The sequence below is a fragment of the Chiloscyllium punctatum genome, chromosome 40, assembly GCF_047496795.1.
Source record: "Chiloscyllium punctatum isolate Juve2018m chromosome 40, sChiPun1.3, whole genome shotgun sequence".
Taxonomy (NCBI): Eukaryota; Metazoa; Chordata; class Chondrichthyes; order Orectolobiformes; family Hemiscylliidae; genus Chiloscyllium; species Chiloscyllium punctatum.
Window position 1 is genome coordinate 35,123,419 of NC_092778.1, and position 23,238 is coordinate 35,146,656.

The 23,238-nt window shown below is 41.3% G+C and overlaps 1 protein-coding gene across 2 annotated transcripts in view; it reads left to right on the top strand.

Annotated features, from left to right (window-relative positions):
- LOC140464456 (interleukin-21 receptor-like) overlaps positions 1 to 23,238 on the top strand; it is a 63,231-nt gene that overhangs the window by 12,119 nt on the left and 27,874 nt on the right. For both annotated transcript variants that reach the window (XM_072559523.1, XM_072559524.1), the window contains exons 4-7: positions 4,631 to 4,827; positions 7,464 to 7,615; positions 11,433 to 11,601; positions 17,846 to 17,951. In XM_072559523.1, coding sequence (XP_072415624.1) covers positions 4,631 to 4,827; positions 7,464 to 7,615; positions 11,433 to 11,601; positions 17,846 to 17,951 — 624 coding nt within the window. The remainder of the gene's footprint in view (positions 1 to 4,630; positions 4,828 to 7,463; positions 7,616 to 11,432; positions 11,602 to 17,845; positions 17,952 to 23,238) is intronic.

Consider the following 23,238-nt stretch of genomic DNA (forward strand, 5'->3'; position numbering starts at 1 on the left):
TGTTTAGAGGCATGAGTTCTGATGTTGCGGTTTCCCTTGAGATCTCAAACTGAGCTTGAAATACTGCTTTTGCAGAGTTAATGTCATTGTGGTGTGGACCGTGCAGCACAGTCACACTCCACCCAAGTACCTTTCTCCATCTAGTACAAGTCAATTTATAAACCTTGCTTAGAGAACCACTAGTTTAAAAAAAATTTACAGAAACTTGCCCAGATGTAATATTGTACAAATAAAGTGACATCATTAAACATTCCATTGACATATTCAGGCTTAAAAATACAAAACTGCTAATGAAGTTTTTAAAACTTCTGTGGTCCTGGGGAATTTCCAGTCTCCTCAGTTCATTTTTAAAAATGTCTTAGCTGAAGCTAATTATATTACTCTCAGTTTTCTTTGAGTATTGCGAGTTATTTCTTTACTCAAATATTCACACTATTGAACTTGCAAAAGAAAGAAAGTTTCCCTTTACATCTTGCTTTTTGCCATCACTATCACTTACTATTTGAATATACAGTCAGTAAACAGTTCCAGCAGAATTTACTGCAGCTTTCTACTATCAACTGTGATTCAGTGGGTAGCACATGTGCCTCAGACTCAAAAAAACTATAACCAAGTCCCATGAGACTTGAGCTGATAAAGTCGCCACTGCCTTCCAGACCATGGGGTTGCTGTCTCAACAGAGAGAGAGAGATGACTGACAGTGGTTTAACCTGATGGTCACTACAGCTCAGGAAAGGGGAGAGGTTGAGAAGGAGACTCCTTCAACATTACCCTCCATTAGCCAGTGTGGAGATTGAGCCCACGATGGCATTATTCTGTGTTGAAAACCAGTCATCTAGCCAGCCGAGCTAACCGACAATTAACCCTGTAAGTCTGGCAGTAGTCAAGTGGTGACACACCTTGTTTGGATTAGACAGGTTGGCTGTTTGCAGTGGACAGAAAAGGTGAGCATTTGCACCATACAAACAAAGGAGCCCAGGTGGTTCATTGATAGCAGTCCTGCTTCTGAACCAGAAGGCCTTGGATTAAAGTCCCATTCAAGGAGCAGAATGTTACAGTCCACACTGCTGGTCCAACAGTGGGGGCAACCCATAAAATTCTGTAGATGTGCATCCGGCTACTCAACTCCAACTTGGCAACGACTTCACAGCTCGAATCTTTCAGTTAGTGGAAGGAAGTCAGAGACAGTGTTGGGGGGGGTTGGGGTGGTGGGGGAGGAATGGCAGGTTAGCCTGTTGAATGCCTTGGGTGGAAAGAGGTAGATCCCCTTCCTCAATTCTGACTTTCTAAGGTCTATCCCCATGGTGACCCTTTCAAACTTAGGCCCCAAACCACTCCCCTCATCCAGGGCTACCCTCCTGGCCCTGTTGAGGAACTCCACAGAAATACCTGTGAACATTGTATTAATCATTCATGGGATGAGGGTGTCGCTAGCCATTCCTTAATTGCACAGAGGGCAGTTAAGATTCTATCATATTGCTGTGGTTCTAGAGTTGCATGTAGACGAGACCAGGTAAGGATGGCAATTTCCTTCAGTAAAGGACATTGGTGAACCAGATAGGTTTTTCCGACATTCGACAATGGTTTAATTCCAGATTGTCCTTTTATTGAATTCAAGTTACTCCATCTGCTATGGCAGGGTTTGAACACAGTTATTAACAGAATACTGCCATCAAGCCAAAAAGACATTCTGCCTATCACACACGTGAGTAATGTGGGATATGAATTTTAATGCTGAGTATGTAGGTTGTACATCCCAAACACTGCTGGATTGTATCCAAAAAAAATCCCTTCGGTTGTTTACAGCATGCAAGGTACACAAGCAGTTCACTCTTGAAAAACAACTACCACATTTCCCAACATTAGAAGTGATTCTGAAATTGGACAACACTTCCTGGATACTCCTGAATGTGCAAAGAATTATACCATCAACTAATTTAGGATTCATAGGTTCACAGTGTGATGCACTTGCTTGTACTGGAAGCTACATTTATTATTAACAGAAATCTGTCCCTTGCAGACAAAGATGTGCACACACACAGCGCCTATTTCACCTCAACAAAATAAATGACATTTGCTGGTTCATTTCTCAGGGCAATACCCTGACCAAACAGCAAAAACCCTGCCTAGTTTAAAATTTAAACAAGGTCTAGAAACAGTAATTGTGGCATTTTCCATGGCAACACCTCAATCAATCAGAGTCTACTGGTCAATCTGTCATCATTCTCCTTTCCTGCGGTACAAATATTGTTCTTTGCATTTAATTGGCATTCTTGCAAATTATCCTGATGCATGCCAGATGAAAAGTTTCAATAAAACATCTTTTCTCAGCAACACTCAGAAAGGGTTTCTGAGCCGAAGGAATGGGTGGATTGTATTAAGTGGAAAGTTGGACAGTCTTTTTTGTATTCACTGGAGTTTAGGGGAGGAAGAGGTGACTTGATTGAAAGGTGTAAAATCATGCAGGGTCTTGATAGGGTTAAGAACTGAATCCTCTTGTGGACAAATCTAGAACCTAAGGCCACTTTTTTTTAAAAATGGGTTACCCATTTTAGAAAGTGTTAAGGATATGGAGGGCTGTATGTCTTTGGAACTGTCATCCTGAAAAGGTGGTGGAAGCATAGTATTTGAGAATTTTTTTAAAGGAAGAGATAGATTCTTGATAAGCAAGGAGGGGTGAAAAGATATCAGAAGTAAGCAGGAATGTAGAAGGCATTTAAGAGTCAACCACATGGGCGGCACGGTGGCACAGTGGTTAGCACTGCTGCCTCACAGTGCCAGAGACCCGGGTTCAATTCCCATCTCAGGCGACTGTGTGGAGTTTGCACGTTCTCCCTGTGTCTGTGTGGGTTTCCTCCGGGTGCTCCGGTTTCCTCCCACAGTCCAAAAATGTGCAGGTCAGGTGAATTGGCCATGCTAAATTACCCGTAGTGTTAGGTAAGGGGTAAATGTATGGGTGGGTGGTGGGTCGGTGTGGACTTGTTGGGCCGAAGGAACAGTGAAATCGACGTTTCAGGCAAAAGCTCTTCATCAGCCTTTATTCCTGATGAAGGGCTTTTGCCCGAAACGTCGATTTCGCTACTCCTCGGATGCTGCCTGAACTGCTGTGCTGTTCCAGCACCATTAATCCAGAATCTGGTTTCCAGCATCTGCAGTCATTGTTTTTACCTTGTTGGGCCAAAAGGCCTTTTTCCACACTGTAAGTAATCTAATCTAATCACATTGTTGTGGGTCTGGAGTCACAAGTGGGCCAGAATGGCAATTTCCTTCCCTAAACAGCATTTGTGAACCTGATGGGTTTTTACCCAACAATTAGCAATGAATTCATAGTCATTTGATTCTTAATTCCAGATTTTGAGTGAATGCAAATTCCACCATCTGCCATGGCGGGATTTGAACCCATGTCCCCAGGACATTACCTGAGTCTCTAGATTAATACCACAAGACCATCACCACCCCACATCTTTTCTACTGCTTGTGTTTATTGGTGAATAGTGCAAATTAAGTCACAAGGATTCAATTTACTTGCAGATGTTGTGCAGATTTACTTCACAGCTCAGACTCCAATTTGCAGTTACAGATAATTATGTATCTTTGCTCCCTCTAGCGTATTTCTGCTGTACTGCAGTTGGCAATTGGTCATGTGGGGTCCTTGGCAGACATCCAACTCTTAAAGCAGCCTGCACCCTGGGTCCTGACACTTTGTCCTGTAGGACTTGTTACAATCCAAGTTTCTTTTGGCGTGGACTAGAGAGTTGTTGACCAGTGAGACTTTGTCCTGAGATGGGGACAGATGGAGGCTCCACATTAAGCCAACTCATGCTTCACAAAAACGTAACTGACTGCTAGGGAGCTGCTTGTGTGGTCAGTTCTCAATTATTTTTCCAGCTGTGGGGTGGGGATTCCTGCCTTTGGAAAAATTCTGTGCTAGTTCTCAATGGACACAAAAAGACCGTTCACAGAGCTCAAAGCAAGTTCATAATCAGCCAGCACAATTTTTCTAATGCTCCATTGTTTAAGAGAGAACAAAAATAATTATTTTAAAAAAACAACTGCACTATTCAAATTAATTCTGGAGAAACCTCCCAGTGACATTGTCAATATTTGTTCCTCAAACAATGTCACAAAAACAGATGATCAGATCACCACTGTTTGTCAGATCTTGCTGTGTGTACTTTCATACTGTCATATTGTGCATATCATGGGTTGATACTTGTCCAGCATTACAAAAGTGATGACATCAAGTGTTTGCTTGTGATATAGCACTCTGGTCATGAAAAATACTATTAAATTAAAGTTCTTGTCTTTACTGGTCATCCATTATGTGTGTGTTTAGATAGTAAATGGTGTCAGAGGTGACAGGGTCATAAATGAGATTGTCCTCCCACTAAGACCCCATATTTTCCATCAGGGAACACTAGTTCGTGAACAGGGTCAGTTATCCTTAGGGATTGTTTCCAGGTTCTGGAGTATGCAGTCCCAGAACCAAAGCATTCTATTGTTTGAGATTCCAACTGACATGGATTGTACCCAAAACTTCATGATCTGCAGGGCTAAGTCACATGCTCACTATAACATTCCTAAACCACACAATAAATCATGTATTATTTCTTTCTATTTTCCAATCTAGGATGGATGAGGAGATTTCGTGTAATCTAGATCAGATTCCCTGTTCTGATGGCGATAATGGTCTGACTGAGTACAAGTGTAAACTCTATGAAAAAGATGGAATCACAGTGGATAATTACAATATCAGCATAAAAGCAAAACACAGAGGAGAAGAAAAGTACATTGAAATATGTCCTTACTTTGATGTAACGCAAAACAGTAAGTGTCTGTTTTCATGCAGATGGTGGCACATGTATGGAATGAGCTGCCAGAGGAAGTGGTGGAGGCTGGTACAATTATGACATTTAAAAGGCATCAGGATGGGTATATGAATAGATGGATATGGGGTAAATGTTGGCAAATGCGATGAGATTTATTTAGGATATTTAGGATATCTGGTCAACATAGATGAGTTGGACTGAAGGGTATGTTTCCACACTGTACAGCTGTATGACTATGTGTGAAATCACAACGGTGTGAATTAGTCATCACAAGAATTGACATGGGAACAATGTTAGTGTGGGGAATAATAACTTCGTCACTTTTGGTCAGATCTATCAAACACTCACAAGGCAAGCATTGCACAGTTTAGACAAAGATTACAGTAAATTCTTGCTTAATGTTGACTCACTTAATGTCGTTTTGCTTAAAGACATCAATATAACGTTGCAGTTTCACTTTAACATTTTTTGGCCACAGTTTTGCTCTTCTGTGAGCAAAATCTGCATGATTTTTCCCATTGGGCTTCCACCCTTGCCTCAATCCCTATCCCTCCCGGTGCTGCCCTGGCTACTGGTGACACTTCCTTTTGGCCTTGCCTCCCTTCTGGGCTTTCCCTTCCACCCTGGCACTCTGGCCTTGTCTCCCTCCTAGCCAAGGCCTTTTCATTTTGCCTTTAAACCCCATTGTCTTCGCCCAGTGGCTGGCCTGACCCACTCTTGACACTCACAGAAATCCTGAGTTCCAACTGTTAGTGCAGGTAGTCCTCAATTTGTCAATACTGGACCACCTTCTTACCTCAGATGGAGCCTGGTCAATCTGAAAATACTGATGAAGGATTTATGCCTGAAACATCGATTCTCCTGCTCCTCAGATGCTACCTGACTGGCTGTGCTTTTCCAGCATCATAGTCTCAACACTGATCTCCAGCATCTGCAGTCCTCACTTTCTCCCAATCTGAAAGTACTGTGTGCTAAATTTATCTTTATGTTTACATTGTATTTATTTTATTTATGTGTATTTTGCAAGTCATTTCACCTAGGAATACAAAGTGCTGTATGCATATGATAGAATAGTTCAGCTTGTGGGAGTTGAGGAAGAATCAAGAACTAGGGGTAATAGTTTTTTAAAATGACATGGTCCAAGTAAGACAGAAGTGAAGAAATGATATTTTTCTCTTCAAGGGTTGAGAATCTTTGGAATTCCCTTCTTCAAAAGGCAGTGGATGAAGAATCTTTTAAATATTTTTAAGGCAGAAATAAATAGATTCTTGATTATCAAGGGGATGAAAGATTATTAGCGATACAGAGAAATGTAGAGTTGAGGTTAAACTCAGATCAGCCATTGAATGGCAGAGCAGACTTGAGTATTGGAGGTTTTGACAGATTTTAAAATGGACAATTGTTTAAGGGTCAATAACAGGGGAGGCATGATTTTAAAAGGAAATGCAGCAAGATTTAGAGGGGATTTCAGGAATTTCAGAGGGTGGCAGGAATCTGGAATGCACTGCCTGAGGTGGTAGCTGAGGTGGGTAACCTCACAACCTTTAAAAAGGTTGCGTATGTAGTGTTATATTTTTGAGCAGTACAGACAGAATGGGCTGAAGGACCACTTCTGTATTCAATGGTTCTACGATTTTTGTTTCTTATTCATATGTTCGTAACTTGTGCGTTGCTTTACAGTCAAGAAAAGTTCTAACTCTGACTTTAACATTGGTTTTTATAGGTGAAGTTAAAGTTGCCATAATCTTACCAGACCATAGGGCTTCTCTCTTATTAGAGAGGATTAGCCAGTGGTGGTTTAACCTGAGGATTACAATGCCTCAGGTAAGGAAAAAGGTTGAGAAAGAGAATCCTTCATCATAACCTCAGCTGGTCCAGAATTGAACACATTTTGTGGCCATCACTCTGCATCTCAAACCAGCTGGCTAGCCAGCTGATCTAACCATGACCAATTTTTACAGCAACCTGCTTCAAGTCATGATTTTCAGTAACTTCCTTTCAGTGTGGATTTACTGTAAAGCTGTCTCATGCACTGCCTTATTAAACAGTTAAGCAGGTCCTGCACAGCTTAAGTACAAAGTAAAACTACCTGTACATGCTTGTGGAGATTAATTATTTTAATTCAATAACTATTGTTTTCTTTCAGTAGGTAGTAAATTAGAACAGGTTTCAGGCAAACAGAAATAGGGCCAGCTTACCAGGAAGATAATTGCCCAAGTACAGATCATGTACTTCCCTAGTTATCACAATTGATCACACCAACACCATTTTCACTGCACTCCTTTATCATCCACTCTCTTTCAAACCTACTGCACCTTCATTCCATTTCTTTCCACTTCAAGGCTTTACTCCCGAAACTAATTCTATAACCCTGTTAACCTTTGGGTAGAAATGTTCCCGTGACTCCTGTGACTTGTCTTCATCATTACTGATTTAAATTGTATATGTCCAGTATTTTGCATAATCAGCATCAATCTTGTCAATACACTTGACTACATACAGCCTTCACAAAACCTCAATTACAGTTACAGTGTCTGCTCCACAATCCTGACCCAGTAAGGACTTTGATTTGTAAGTAGTGTCCATTTTGTATTTCATTATTCAAACTTGCCAAACATATCTTTGTCGCTACAGTAAAACTTCTTCCACCATTCAATCTGAATGTTTCGTATATCTCTCCATGTGAATCGTACAACTTCACCTGGCAAATAGCCTATGATGAGATGGATTACTTAGATGATTTTGAATACGAGTTGAGGTACAAGAGGAAAGAAGATAGCTGGGAGGTAAGAAAATGGCCTAATCGTCTCACTGTACTCATACAGAATTGTTTGTGCATTATTGTCTTCTGTACTGTACTGAAAACGTTCATTAAGGTTCTAGAGACACTGATTCCAGTGGCAGATGAGTTCAAGCAGCGCTGGTTATCACTGGAGTATGGATTTAAAGGAACTAAACCAGAAATTGCTAGAGAAAATCAGCAGGTCTGACAGCATCTGCGATGAGTTAGCATCCCAAGAAGCTCTACCTGAGTATCTTTGTACCTAAGATGCGTGGTGACTTGTAAACTTTTCACTATGCTCATTTGAGTACATGTGACAATAAAACTAAAAACAAAAGTATGGTGACCCTTCAAATCTGCTTTGGGAGTGGTGAAATACTTTTCAAGGTTGTTGAAAGTAGACATAAATGTACGTAAAATGTTTTTAAATTTCATTGAACCTACCAAACTGTCAAGTCATTTAAACCTCTTGGCTGTTCATTTTTTTTAAAACTGCAGTCTTAAAAGAAAAAGTGCTTTAGCTATTTCATTCATCAAATTCAGAAGCCTGAGGGTAACCATTGAACAGTCTGCAGTAAACATTATTCAATCCCAACATGTCTCTGAGGTCTGCCCATGTTGGACATTGGATGAGTTGTCATGGGAAAGCAATGGATGGTAGCATTTTGGTTGGCATAGAATGGCACTACAGGGACTGTACAGACCATGATGGATGGGTACAGAGGCATAGGTCAGGATAGAGGATATTACCGACTATGGGGATTAGAGGAGCCTTGAGATAACTTGGAACGTATACAGGAACATAGGGGTAAGTGCAGAACATGAGGTGGCACAGGTTGGCATCTAAGGGGCATGGCCAATGAATGGGGTGTGGCTGAGAGGCTGTCAGGAATGGAAGTTGGAGGTACTTTAGTGTTTTTGTTAACAACTGGACAAAGACCCAGATCACCAACATCCACCTTTCCCCCAAACAAATGTTTCCGCATCCAGCAACTCTTGTAGCTGCCTCTGAGCTCTTTCAAGATGTGGTGGGCATGACTCCCAAAACTCTTCCCCAACCTAAATAAAAACAAAAGAATATCTAGGCACTTTCTTCTAATTTGATTTACCAGAGCTAAGAATCTTCATTGATGCTGGAGGCACTAGATTCTTATTGGTTTACAGCATCACACATGTTGACTCTCATTGGGCAATAGGTTCTAAAGGGATTGACCATCAGTAGGATACATTCACATAGACCTTTACTCTCACTTGAATATAGTTACACTCACTGAGTACATGTTCCACAAATACTGACTATTGCTAGGGCACAACTTGCACTCAAGTTGGCTCTCAGTTGTGCAGGATCTACAGAGACTGAACTGCACTGTAATAATTTTCTTTAGGTACTAACTCTCACTGAGCTACTCACTAACTCTCACTAGTGAGGGATGTATGGAATAAAGGGAAGGATATAGAGTAAAGAGTGAGGAATGTGAGGACAGCATACCAGGGCAGCACCAGCCATGCCTCAAAATGAAGTGCACACTGGGTGGAGCTACAAAAACAGGACTACTTGCATGATAAACTGCAGAAGCATCATGCATTAGACAGGACTGAGCAATCCCACCGTGAATACATCAGATCAAAGCTCAGCAGTCCTGTCATATTACATTATAAATAGTGATAGACAACTAAATATAGAGATTCCACAAACATCTTCAACAATAGAGGACCTCAGATGACAATGCAAAACACAAAGCTGAAGCACTGACATGAATAATCATGTCTTGCCTCCCTAGAGCTGTCCACCATCTATAGGCACAAACCGAATGAAATACACGCTACTTGCCTGGATGATCACAGCTCTGATAATGCTCAAGAAGTTTCAGGTCACCTTGAACAAAAAAACCTGTTGACTGGCATCCAATCCAGTACGTGAAACATTCACTCTCTCAATCACTGAAGCACAGTCGCAAAGGTACCATTTACAAGGTGTACTGTAGCAATTTGCCAAGAGTTCTTCAACAACTTCTTCCAAACATACTAACTGGGAGAACAATGGCAGCAAATACATGGGCACATCATCACCTGCAAGTTCCTCTCCATATCACACAAACATCCTTTCTTGGAACTGTATCATCTCTCCTTCACCATTACTCGGTCAAAGTCATAGTGTCCCTTCCACAGAGTACTGTGTGTGTGGCTCCGCCAGTTGTACTGCATGGATTGAAGAATGAGACTCTTAAATATCATTCCCAAGGGCATTTAGGGATAGAAGAAGTTCCGGCTGAGTCAGCAGCACTTGCATTTCATGAACCAACAAAAAAAAATGCTTCTTCTAGTCAGTGGTACAATTCTAAGAGGTTAAATCGTAATGTAAAATAAGCTAAGAAAACACTTTAACACAGGAAATAGGATTCTGAAACCCTGACTGATTAGAACAAACTTCAGGAATTTCATAAGAAGAGAATTAGGTTGTTGTTTGAACTGGATAAACAATAAAGGGACAAGAGAACAGGAGAGTGTGATTGTATTGGGTGAGATATTAAAGGATCAGGGCAGTGTGTGGGAGAATGGGTTAAAGCTGGTGAGATTTTGCAGTGTATGGGGTGTGGGTGGGGGTGGGATTAGTTTGTGTGATTCATGTGAAATATAGATGGGATTGTGTCCTGGAATATTCTATTATCCTGCAGTTCTCAGGTTTATTCCTCATGCAATGTCATCTCGCAGCGCCCTCTAGTGACTGCCTAATGAACTTCCTCATTCTGCTGATAAACCTCATTTCCCACAAATTGAGGTTCCTTCCATATCAAGTATTGAGGAAAAGGCTAAAAATCTTTCATGTATTCTTTTCCCATTTCTGTTGTGTTTTCTGTCTCAGTACAAGAGACAGCCCATTAACATTAAAACTAAAAATTGTATTCAGATGAAGGAAGATACCCCACTTAAAGAGGGAATGCTGGCTGGGATGGGAGATTTTTCCAGACAGATTGCTAACAGCTCTCCCTCTCATGGTCAGATGATGGTTCCTGAGTGCCATGGATCATGTAGCAAGTGCTGAAGAATAGTAGACTAACCTCCTGTGGTTGCAGTCTCCTCACTGCCTTGCTTTCAGTTCAAACCTAGCCTGAATGTCATTGATGTTTGTTGCCAGTGCAACATTTGTTTATTACTGCACCTTTTACAGTACAGCTCTTCCACTAGTTCATCATTCCCTCAATACTGCCACTTCTACACTGTAATACTCCTTCCTTCTTGTCCCTTCTATAGTGCAATGTTCTCCCACTGAAGCTCTTTCATTTGTTCATCACTCCCTCAGTACTTCTTCTTCTACAGTGTAACACTTCCTCAATGTTGATCCTTCTACAATGCAATGTTCCTTCAGTACTTCCCTGTTGCTTGTGCAGTGTTCTTCAACTACCCTCTGCCACTGTGATTTTCTCAATGATACCCCTTTTATACTGCAGAACTCCCTTAGTGCTGACCCTTTAAGTACAGCTCTCCCTTAGGACTGTTACTTTACCAGTGTAGTATTTCTTCAGTGATTTCCCCATCTGTGCAGTTTTCCCTCTAGACTGTAATGCTGGTTTGGCTCAAATTTTGATGGAATATAATTTGAAACAGAAACTTTTGACTCTCGGATGAGAATGATATCCAATAAGCCCCAAGCTAATCCTATTCCATAATGAATTTCAATCAGCTGAATACTGGTACCATGGAGACCAGATCATGAGAGTAAGAGTTTGGTGAGCACAATCTATCTGCTGGAAACACTGATTCAGTAGACCGAAGGGTTTACATTTTCAAAGAGTAATGATATTATTGATTTTTATTTACAGCAACAGAAAGTCAAGCATATCAGAAATAACCAGAGAGTTTTCGCACTAGTGGCCTCCGAGTTAGATTCGAGCACAGAGCATTCAGCACAGATCCGCATTCGCCCTGCAGAAAACTCTGATTATACAGGGACCTGGAGTGACTGGAGCCCTAAGGTGAAGTGGAAGACAGGTCAGTGATCCATTCAAAAATTATGGGTCAATCAATGGATTTCTTTGCTAAAAGGGTCTCAATTCCAAAACTGAGTAGAATTGGACAACGCCAAGTTCTCACAGATCTGAAGTACATGTTAGCAAAACATAGAGGAAAGGATTTGGATTGGTAAGCAAGGCGAGGACCTATCCAGGGAAGAACAGAGAATATTGGAAGGAGAATGTGAAGAGTAGAGAGGGGATGAAGAGGAACATTGAGAACAGTAAAAAGGTTGCCCAGAAGGAATAAAATATTAAAACTAGTGAATGAGACATGAAGCATCGCATAAACTTCAAAATGGAAGTCCAATATGTTCATTTCCAAGTAGTGCTGGTTTTTCTCTTCAAGAAAAGGTGGATGAGGAGGAAATAGAAGAGACAGGGTGATGGTTAACGTGAGGAGGGTTTCTATTGTGGGGATCTCACTCTGCTCACCTGCATCACTAATACTGTGATGTGAAGTTATTTCTGTCACGACTGATAAAATTCTGGTTCCTGTTGTATACAACCCACATAAGCTCTCAAGACATCAATCACTTTTCACTGGGACATGTTAACCTTATTCCCCTCCCTCCCAATTCCCCTCTGCTCTTGAGAGTTATCAATTGCTTTGGTTTTCAGTTTCGCTGGCTCCTCCAGCATCAAGTGTCCATTCTAAGTGTCAGCAGTGCATTATAGGAATGTCAATAAGTGCAGAAGTTAATTAGACCTCCTTGACTGATGACAGCCTTGTACAGGAGCCTTGATCTATCCTCCATTTCCATCTTGGTGCTGAAGTTACTGAAAATTCTGACACAATTGCCAAATCCACATCCAAGCATGCATCATCCATGTATAAACCTAAGCAGTGATTTTCTACTTGCTTTTGGACAGCTGTAATGCCCATCATAGTCAATGGAACACTCGTATCACCACCTTCTTCCAGTTCTAAGCCTGCCAAGATTTACAGATGCTTAAATACTGAGCAGGGGCTGGTTGTTTTTCTCACGGTTACTCAGGCCAAGTAAGAGAGCATAATAAAAACAGAGAATGCTGGAAATTCTCAGCAAGTCTGACAAGATCTGTTGACAGAAAAACAGAGTTGATCTTTAGGTTGATGCCCTGACATCAGAATTGGGCATTTTCTGAAAAGCAATTGTTATAAGCAATGCAGGGAAAGGGAGAAGGGGAGGAAAGGACAAAAAAAAAATCTATGACACGGTGGAATGCAAGAGGCATCTTCCACCAAGCTTTGCTAAAATTTTGCATTTTAATAACATCCTTTGTAAATCTCTTGGACCCTCACATCTCTCCTGTACTGTGGTGTTCAGAACCACACACAGTACTCTGAGGTATAGACAAACTAATCTTCCATATAAACTTCCTGCTGTTATGATTCAGTCAGGAAAGTATCTTGTAGTCCTTGATTAGGTTTTAACCTGCCTCTGCATGCTCCTCCATCTTCTTGGAACTCAACAGTTTTTTTGTGTGTGCTTTTACGTTCTTTCTTCTCTCAAATGTATTGCACCACTCTGCTTATGGCTGAAATCCATCTTGCGGTAGTAATGAAATCTCAACAATAGGACATAAAGTGGATGGATGTCTGCGAATGTGAGAGGGAGACTTAAGGAAGAAAATGATGTATCACAGCAACATATGGGAACTCCTGGATGCCAGTTTTAGCCAGGACAGACCTGTCTGCAGTAAAATCAAGCAGCATTAGCCCTGAGTTACTGAGTGGGAAGTTGAACTGCAGGCACTGTGATGTTTGCAGAGAGTGAGAACATTTCCTTGATTCCTTGTTCCAGGAAGTAGTCTTGGGACAGGGTTTTTTGACTGGCGTTGGGTGGGGTTCAGCTACAGAAGGGTGTGACTGTGAGCAAAGCAGGTGAGGGTATCCAGAAACAAGAGTGCAGGAGCCTTTGCAATAATTTAACAGGTTTCAGGTTCTTTCAACTTGTCTGTATGAGAGTGAGGACTACAAGGTGGATAAGCTAACTACCCTTGGCAGCATGTTATATGAAACCATTGAAATGGAAGGAGTTAAGAAGGAATGTAGTAATAGTAAGGGAAAGTCTAGGCAAAGTGATTGACACCATTCTATGCAGCAAAGAGTATGACTCCGCATAGCTGTGTTGTCAGTCTGGTACCAGGGTTCGGGACTGCGAGAAGCTTGTAGTGGAAGGGAAAGGATCCAGTTGTTGCTCATGTCAGTTGGGCAATGGCATGGGTAGGACAAAGAAGGAGGTTCTATGTTGTCAGTATGATAAGCTAGGCATCAAATTAAAAAGCAGAATCTTAAAGGTCATAATCATAGTGGCTCAGTGGTTAGCACTGCTGCCTCGCAGTGCCAGGGAACCAGGTTCGATTCCAGCCTCAGGCAACTGTCTGTGTGGAGTTTGCATATTCGCCCAGTGCCTGCATGGGTTTCCTCCAGGTGCTCCAGTTTCCTCCCACAGTCCAAAGATGTGCAGGTCAGGTGAATTGGTCATGCTAAAATTGCCCATAGTGACAGGTACATTAGTAAGGAGTAGGTGAATGAGTCTGGGTGATTGCTCTTCGGAGGGTCAGTGTGGACTTGTTGGGCCGAAGAGCCTGTTTCCGCGCCATAGGGAATCTAATCTTGGATTATTATTACTTGAGGAAAAGGCAAATTGGTGCAGGCAAATCAAATTAGAGACAAAAAAACGGAAAGAACTGTGGATGCTGGAATTCAGAAACAAGAACAGAAATTGCTGGAATAATCCAGCAGGTCTGGTAACCCCTGTGCAGAGGAAGCAGAGTTAACATCTCAGGTCCAGTGAACCTTCTTCAGAACCAATGGTAGCTAGGAAAAGGTTGTATTTATCAAAAAAACCCAATCTTTTCCCAGCTACCATCAGTTGAGAAGAAGGGTCACTGGACTCAAAATGTTAACTCTGCTTCCTTTCCACAAATAGTACCAGACTTGCTGCGTTTTTCCAGAAATTTCTGTTTTTGTGAGAGAGACAAACATGTGGCTGAAAGATTGGTGTGAGGGAAGTGAGTTCCAGTTCATGTGGTACTGGGGAATTTGGGATTTGTACCATTGGGACAGTCTTCACCTGAATTGTGCTGGGGCTGGGGTTCTTGTTATCTGTGTAAATAGGGAAGTACAGCAGCTTTTAAACTAAACAGTTGGAGCAAAGGATCAAATCTGGCAAGAGTAAAGGACTGTGGCAAATCACGGTGTAAAGACAAGGTAAAAGAGGATGGCATAAATATGGAAAATGAGAAACAAACTATGACAAGAACGAATAGGGAATACAAGTCCCAGAGCAAATCAATAGATAAAGCTAGAGGTTACAAAATAATAAAACTGAAGACTGGACATGTATGCATAGCATTCAAAAGGAAACTAATAAATAGAAATTATTAAGTGCAAACTCGTAGCCATAATAGAAATATGGCTGCGGGATGACATATATTTGTCCCTCAATATTAAAGATACAAGACCTTTGAGAAAGACAAGTGTCTAGGAAAAGGTGGAGAGGTGGCTCTGTTCATTAATTATGGTATTAGCACAATTGACAGAAATGACCCAAGTTCAGAAAACAAGGATGTAGTGTGGAGCTAAAAGGAAGAAATTGTGGGCGGCACGGTGGCACAGTGGTTAGCACTGCTTCCTCATGGGCGCCAGAGACCCGGGTTCAATTCCTGCCTCAGGCGACTCTCTGAGTGGAGTTTGCACATTCTCCCCGTGTCTGCGTGGGTTTCCTCCGGGTGCTCCGGTTTCCTCCCACGCTCCAACGATGTGCAGGTCAGGTGAATTGGCCGTAGTGTTAGGTAAGGGGTAGATGTAGGGGTATGGGTGGGTTGCGCTTCGGCGGGGCAGTGTGGACTTGTTGGGCAGAAGGGCCTGTTTCCACACTGTAAGTAATCTAATCTTGTGGTAGCTTGTTAAAAAGCAAAGCAATGATCATGGCAGATTTTAATCCACATATAGAATGGAAAAGTTAAATGGGAGAAATAGCCGACCAGAGGAGTTCATAGAATATTTTTGGAATAATTTCTTAGAACAGCAGGTCTGGAAACAACTAGAAGCAAGCTTTTTCTAGACCTGATATTGTGCAATGAGATGGGAACAATTAATGATTTGATAGTGAAGGTGCCCCATGTAGCAGTGACCATTGCATGGTAGCAGTTTGTATTTGCTTTGAGGGAGAGAGTAGTGGATCCAACATTATTTTTTTAAAACTTAAATAAGGCAATTATAAGGACATTAGAGCAGACCTGGCTAAAATGAATTGCCAAATTAAGTTGAAAAACAGGTCAATAGATATGTAGTGGCAGATATTTGCACAGGTGGACTGCAGCAGTTCAAAAAGGCAGCTCAACACCACCTTTTTGATTTATTATTGTCACATGTACTTAGGTACAGTGAAGAGTTTTGTTTTGCATGTAATGCACTCAGATCAAACAATATAAAGTGCATTAGGGTGGTAGAACAAAGCGAATAATACAATGTTACAGCTGCAGAGAAGGTGCACAGAGAGCAAGATCAACATTAAATTTAGAATTTGAGAGGTCCATTCAGAAATCTAATATAGTGGGAACGAAGCTGTTCTTGAAGATATTCACACATGTATGCAAATCTTTACAACCTCTAGCCAATTGAAAAGGATTCCAGAGTGGGCGGAGTTTTGATTATGTTTGCTGCTTTCTCGAGACAGCGAGCAGTATAGATGGAGTTAATAGATCACACTGGTTTGCATGATGGACTGGACTGTGTTCATGACTCTCTGTAGTTTCTTGCAGTCTTGGGAACAGCAGTTGCCAAAACATACTTTGAATGCATCCTGGATGTAGGTTTGCTCGCTGAGCTGGAAGATTCATTTTTAGACGTTTCATCACCAGACTAGGTAATATCATCAGTGAGCCCCTGGATGACACACTGGTGGCATAGCCTGCTTTCTATTTATGTATTTAGGTTTCCTTGGGTTGGTGACATCATTGTGTTTGTTGGTAGAGTTTCGGTTGGAATGCCATGCTTCTAGAAATTCTTATACCTATCTCCATTTGGCTTGTCCTAGGTTGGATGTGTTGTCCCAGTCGAAGTGGTGTCCTTCCTCATCTGTATGTGGGTCATGTCTTTTTGTGGCTAGTTAGTGTTCATGTATCCTGGTGGCTAGTTTTCTGTCTGTTTATCCAATGTAGTGTTTGTTACAGTTTTGCAAGGTATTTTGTAAATGACATTAGTTTTGCTTCTTGTCTGTATAGGGTATTTCTAGTTCATTAGGTACTGTTTTAGAGTGTTGGTGGGTTTGTGGGCTACCATGATGCCAAGGGTCTGAGTGGTCTGGCAGTCATTTCTGAGATGTCTTTGACATAGGCTAGGGTTTCTGGACGTGTTTTGTCTGCTTGTTGGAGTTTGTTGCTGAGAAATCGGCGGACTGTGTTCATTTGATGCATCCGTATAGGATGTTTTCTATGGTAAGAGTAGAGATGAGCAATAAATGCTGGCCAGCCAACGATGATTAGATTAGATTCCTTACAGTGTGGAAACAGGCCCTTCGGTCCAACAAGTCCACACCGACCCTCCGAAGAGGAACCCACCCAGACCCATTTCCCTCTGACACCTAACACTATGGGCAATTTAGCGTGGCTAATTCACCTGGCCTGCACATCTTTGGACTGTGGGAGGAAACCGGATCACCTGGAGGAAACCCACGCAGACACAGGGAGAATGTGCAAACTCCACACAGGCAGTTGTCTGAGGCAGGAATTGAACCTGGGATCCTGGAGCTGTGAGGCAACAGTGCTAACCACTGAGCCACCATGCCGCGCCATGATGCTCAAGTACCGTGAATTAATTAAAAAACACATTATCGTGTCCTCTTGCTCTGCACTATCACTTATTCTGTCATTCAGTCTTTCCTGCCTTCCATCTTTATCACCTGCCAGTTTGTGCCTCTCTCCCTATCTTGCCTAAAATCTGTTACATCCCAAAGCTTTCCAAGTTCTGATGAAAAGTTATTGACTTGGAATGTTAATTCTAGTTGTCTATTCACAGGCACTTCCAGACCAGCTGAGTATTCATTGCTTTTTCTGCTTTGCTCCTGTCCATATATCAGAATATATATGTACAGCTAGTGTCACGCTGGCGTAGACTTGGATCTGGGTACAAGCTTTCAAGAGAGAAAACTCGTCTAAAACTACACACTTGATTTAAAATTTGGAAAAGCCACTATTAATATAATAATCTAGATTTTTATTGTGTTCTTTAGCACAGTGCAAGACACCTCTTCAGGTACAATGGCTTCCAATTATCTGTGGCCTCATCCCTACAATGGTTCTTCTTGTGGCAGTGCTGAAGTTTAATGTACCTCAAAGGTAAGACCATTGACAGTACCTTCTCTCGTCATGTGCTCTTGTTCTATTACAATCCACATAGCCTATTTACTAGGGACAACACTGGAATGATGGTACGTTCTTGATGTACATCCAAGAAACCTATGCTACTTCATTTTTTGTGAATATCACACAATGGACACTCAGCAACACTTACGCTCTCTCATGCCCTCATTCCCATTAACTCGCTCTCTCATACCCTTGCACACACGTTCTCTCACGTCCTTGCTCTCTCTTGCTCTCTCATGTCCTCACACTCTCATGCCCTCACTGTCTTTCATGCCCTCAGTCTCTCTCTCATGCCCTCATTCCCTCTCAAGCCCTCACACTCCATTATGCCATCACTCTAACACACCCTCGCCCTTGCTCTTTCTCGTGCCTGCGCTCTTGCTCTCTTTCTCTCTTGCACCCTCGCTCTCTGGTGCCCTTCAATCCTTCTTTCTCTTAAATTCTCGCCAGCTCTTTCCTAAACTTTCTCCTACTCTTCCTTATGCACCAGTTCCAGTAGTTTCTCCTAAATCCTCTATGCTTCTTTAATCTGCCATCCTTATCTGCTCTGGCCTACATGTGACTTCAGATCTAGAGTAACATGGATGACTCTTTACTGCCATCTGAAATAGTCTAGCAAGCCACTCAGTTGTACCAAACAGCTATGAAAGCTATGAAAAGGAATAAAATCTGACAGATCACCAGCATTGAGCACGACACTAGCAACAACAATGACAAACGGAACACAAATTGCTGGAGAAACTCAACAGGTCTGACAGCAGCTGTAGAGAGAAAGCAGAGTGAAAATTTTGAGTCCAGTGATCTTCCTTCAGAAGTGGTTCAACATTAACTCTGTTTTCTCTCCACGAATTCTGCTGGACCTGTTGAGTTTTTCCTGCAATTTCTGTTTTTGTTTCAGATATCCTGCATCTGTAGTTCTTTGTTTTGTTCTAATGTCAAACCTAATCCTGTCTTAATTAAAAACTGGTAAAGCTATTAGAATGTTGTCATTTATCATGAGGGGAATTAATTACAAAACTAGAGCAGACTATATCTGGAGTACTGTACATGGTATTGGTCAGCTTATTTACAGAAGGATGGATATGCTTTGGAGGCATTTCAGAGAGGTTTACTAGATAAATATTTGAATTGAAGGGATACCATATGAGGAAAGGTAGGGGCAGTCTAGGCTTTTAAGAATAAGAGATGACTTGATTGAAACATACAAGTCTTCACAAGTAGATGTGGCGAAGATTGTTCCTGTTATGGGATAACTTAGAACTCAGGGTCCTTCTTTAAAAATCAGGGGTCATCCATTTAAACCAGAAATGAGAAACATAGATGAGATGAGAAAGATGAGAATAAACGATTTTCTGTAAGAACTAAGAGTCTTTGGAAGACTGTCCTGAAAAACTGAGGGTAGCAGAGTCTTTCAGTAATTTTAATGCCATGAGAGATAGGTTCTTGTTAAACGGGGACTGAAAGATTATCTGGAATACAGATTTGAGATTACAATCATATTAGTCATGATTTTATTGTATGAAATTAGCTGTCCCACAGATGAGTCAAGCACAATCTGAGACAATCATTCTCATAGAAACATAACTTACAGACAATGTCCCAGGCTACATCATTATCATCCCTGGGATATGTCCTCTCCCCCAACAGGACAGCATCATTCTGACTACGTAGTCAGACTCGGACATGGAATGGTTAATTCTTGTGGGGTTTTTGTGCTGCGTTAGCAGATCTTATGCCTCAGGATCCTTGAGTTAGAATGAGAAATAAAAGTACCATTTAGCAGTCAGTTTCCTTCCCTCTACAGTTTACAACAATATTTTTGTGTGATTACAAGCCACTTTGTTGTGTTGTGCGTGATCAGACTTTGAATGATGAACTCAAGTTCTATCTAATCAGCCCATTGAATTAATGAAAGACATGCTCCATGAAACAGCATATTTTGGTCAAATTAAAAGGTGCATGACAATGTATCTATTCCCAAATTTTTAAAGAAAGTCTATTCATGTGAAAACAGTTGTAATTGTTTACTCCAATCTATTTCCCTGAACCAAGACCTTCTGATGTAACTCTTAAAAAACTTTTTTAAAATGGACTTCATCAATTGGTATTTTTTCAGAGCTCTACGTCTGCCATTTTTATTACTCTAACCCATAAGTTACAGTCCAAGTTACTTATGACTGATGTCATTACTGTCATATACTTTTTTAAAACAGCAATTTATGGAACAACACAATGCCATACTTTCCTCTCAGGACACTTCCAAGCATTCCGTTTATATATTGGGAAGTCTATCGCTCCATTCAAACAATTTGTTAATTCATTCTCCACAATGTCTAACACATTCCCAGTTCTGATCACTATCCAATGATTGTTTATGCCTACTGGAATGTTTGTACACATCAGGATTGGCAACTTCACATAGATTTGTTAATCCATTATCTAATAAAAGTCTGTTCATTCACAGAGTCGTAGAGATGTACAGCATGGAAACAGGCCCTTTGGTCCAACTTGTCTGTGCCAACCAGATATCCTAAATAAATCTAGTGCCATTTGTCAGCATGTGGCCCATAACCCTCCAAACCCTCCCTATTCATATACCCAGATACCCAGATTCATATACCAAGCCTCCATCACTTCCTCTGGCAGCTCATTCATTATACACACTACTCTCTGAATGAAAATGTTGCCCTATAGGTCCCTTTTGAACCTTTCCCCTCTCACATTAAACCTATGCCCTCTGGTCAAGGACTCCCACACCCTTCATTTACACTATTCACGCCCTTCATAATTTTATAAACCTCTATTAGGTCACCCCTCAGCCTGACACTCCAGGGAAAATAGCACCAGCCAATTCAGCCTCTTCCTGTAGCTTAAACCCTCCAACTCTGGCAACATCCTTTTAAATCTTTTCTGAACCCTTTCAAGTTTAACAGGAGACCAGAATTGTACATAGTATTCCAAAACTGTACAGAATGAAAAACAGTCAGGGTATCATGATGTTCAATCTCAATAAACAAATCAAACCAGAATCTCCACAGTTTTAAGCAGATCTCAATAGCCTACCAATTCACATCTGTTGTATAGAACTCCAATTGACTAAGCCCTTCTTTGTTCATATTGTCCAGAATTCCAGTAGATTAAACACTTTCCCATCACCTCCCATTGTGAAAGGTGCCAACAAATTAAATCCCTTCTGCTCCCCATGTGTGATCCTAACAGCCACTGTTGGCAGGATATTTTACCATGGGAGCTTTACAGGTCATACCAGTACAAAACTCATTCAAATCTTTGAAGAAAGATGCACAAATTCCAACAGGGACAAATGAAATGATTAGGACCAGAAACTAGAGTTAGTTTCTTGCTGATTCTTGGGGAACTGAAGGCATTGTTAGACCCGGACTTCTGCTGCAGTTTAGAGGAACTAACATCACGTAGATTTTGGGTTTAGTCTGTTGTGCATGGCTCGTGTTACATCAACAGAATGAAAATCACTGTTTAGAGGAACTAATGATCTAAAACCAGGTTGTGTGGGTCTTAGGAAGACTGTGGATATATTCCATAATGTGGAAAAATATACAGAGACTGCATAGCCATCTTTATGCCAGAGACATTCTGTTGGTGTCCTTGACTGCCTTCTCTCGCTTTTACTCAATCACATTTCCTCAGGAAGCTGCTTGTCAGTTTAGCTAAAAATATAAAAATGCAAGCAGGGTACACTCAGTCTCTAAAAATAAAAATATATGCAGCTGTGGCATCAACTTCAAACCGGCCATTTATCAGCCGTTCTCTTGGATTGTACTGGCACTCACTTTCAACTGACTCCTATCCTTGAATTATAATTTTAAATTAATTTATGGGATGCAGGAATCACTGTTTCAGTCAGTATTTACTACCAATCCATAATTACCTTAGAATTTGTGGTGGTGTCCTGCTGCCTTGAGAAGATTGGGTCTTGTGGATGTAAGAATACCCACAGCGCTGGGAAGAATTTTGACAGTAAAGACCAATGATCTCGTTCCAAGGTGGGATGGTGTGTGGCTTTGATGAGATCTTGTATGTGCTGGTGTTTCCATGTATCTGCTGCTCTTGTCCTTGTGGGTTTTTTTTGATTAGTGTATGCTGCACTCCTTCAAGATCAATATATCGTTACTGAGATGCCATGCTCAGAGCTGAATGCAATATTCCAGCTACGTCAAACAAAGGTTTTATACAATTGAAGCATCACAATGTCCCTTTTTTAATTCCAAAACTTGTGACAAAGGCTTTTAGTATTTTTTGATGACTGTATTTATGCATAAGCCTTTTGTAATTTAAATATCTGGACATCAAACACCTTTTTTATGACACAGTTTCTATTCTCTTCTTATTAAGAATCTGTTTGAATTTAACTTCCTAAATTTCAGCGGATTACCTCACACTTCCCAACATTGAATTCCACCTGCCATAGCTTTTTCAGTTCTCAGTGTATGTCCCTTCGAAATTTCCTCTTTGCAGCCAAACAACTTACTGACAATGGGGAGAGGGCATGGCAATGAAATTAGTTCTAATTGCTCTAGAAAAAAGCCAGTGAGGACATGGAAGGCTGAAAAATTCAATATCTCCCTATGAAAGCTTATGCACTTGGTACCTCTGACTCAAGGCTATAGGGTCAAACCTCACTTTAAACATGAGCATAATTACAGTAGTGAGGTGCATTACTGAGGTAGCTGTGCATGTTACATGGGACGCCAAGGATAGGGTCCACTTACCTATTTGCATAAATTCTGGATCCTATGTTTTCTCAACTGGTGTTGAATTCTAGATAAATGCATGATAGTCCACCCTCTCTCCACTGTACTTGAGAATTGAATGTATACCAAGCAAAGAGTGAAAGAGTTGTGGAGAGCAATTACATCAGGGTTAGAGAATGCTGAGACCTGGTTGCAACATCTAATGAAACTGTTCCCAGGTTCCCACATCACTCTCAGTACCCACAACCTCAGTGAAGAAATGACTGATGTAAATATCTGCCACTGGGACAGTGCTGAGACCCCATGGATTAGATAGTTTTGAATAGATAAAGAGGAAAGGCCGGACATTTATGGAGCTATCAGATCTTCCATGCATTCACTCAACACCTGAAAATCAAAGTCGAGAGTCCGGTGCTGGAAAAGCACACCAGATCAGGCAGCATCCAAGGAGTAGGAGAATCAACTTTTTGGGCATAAGCCCTTCATCAGGAATGAGACTTGTGGGCCTAGGGGGCTGAGAGATTAATAGA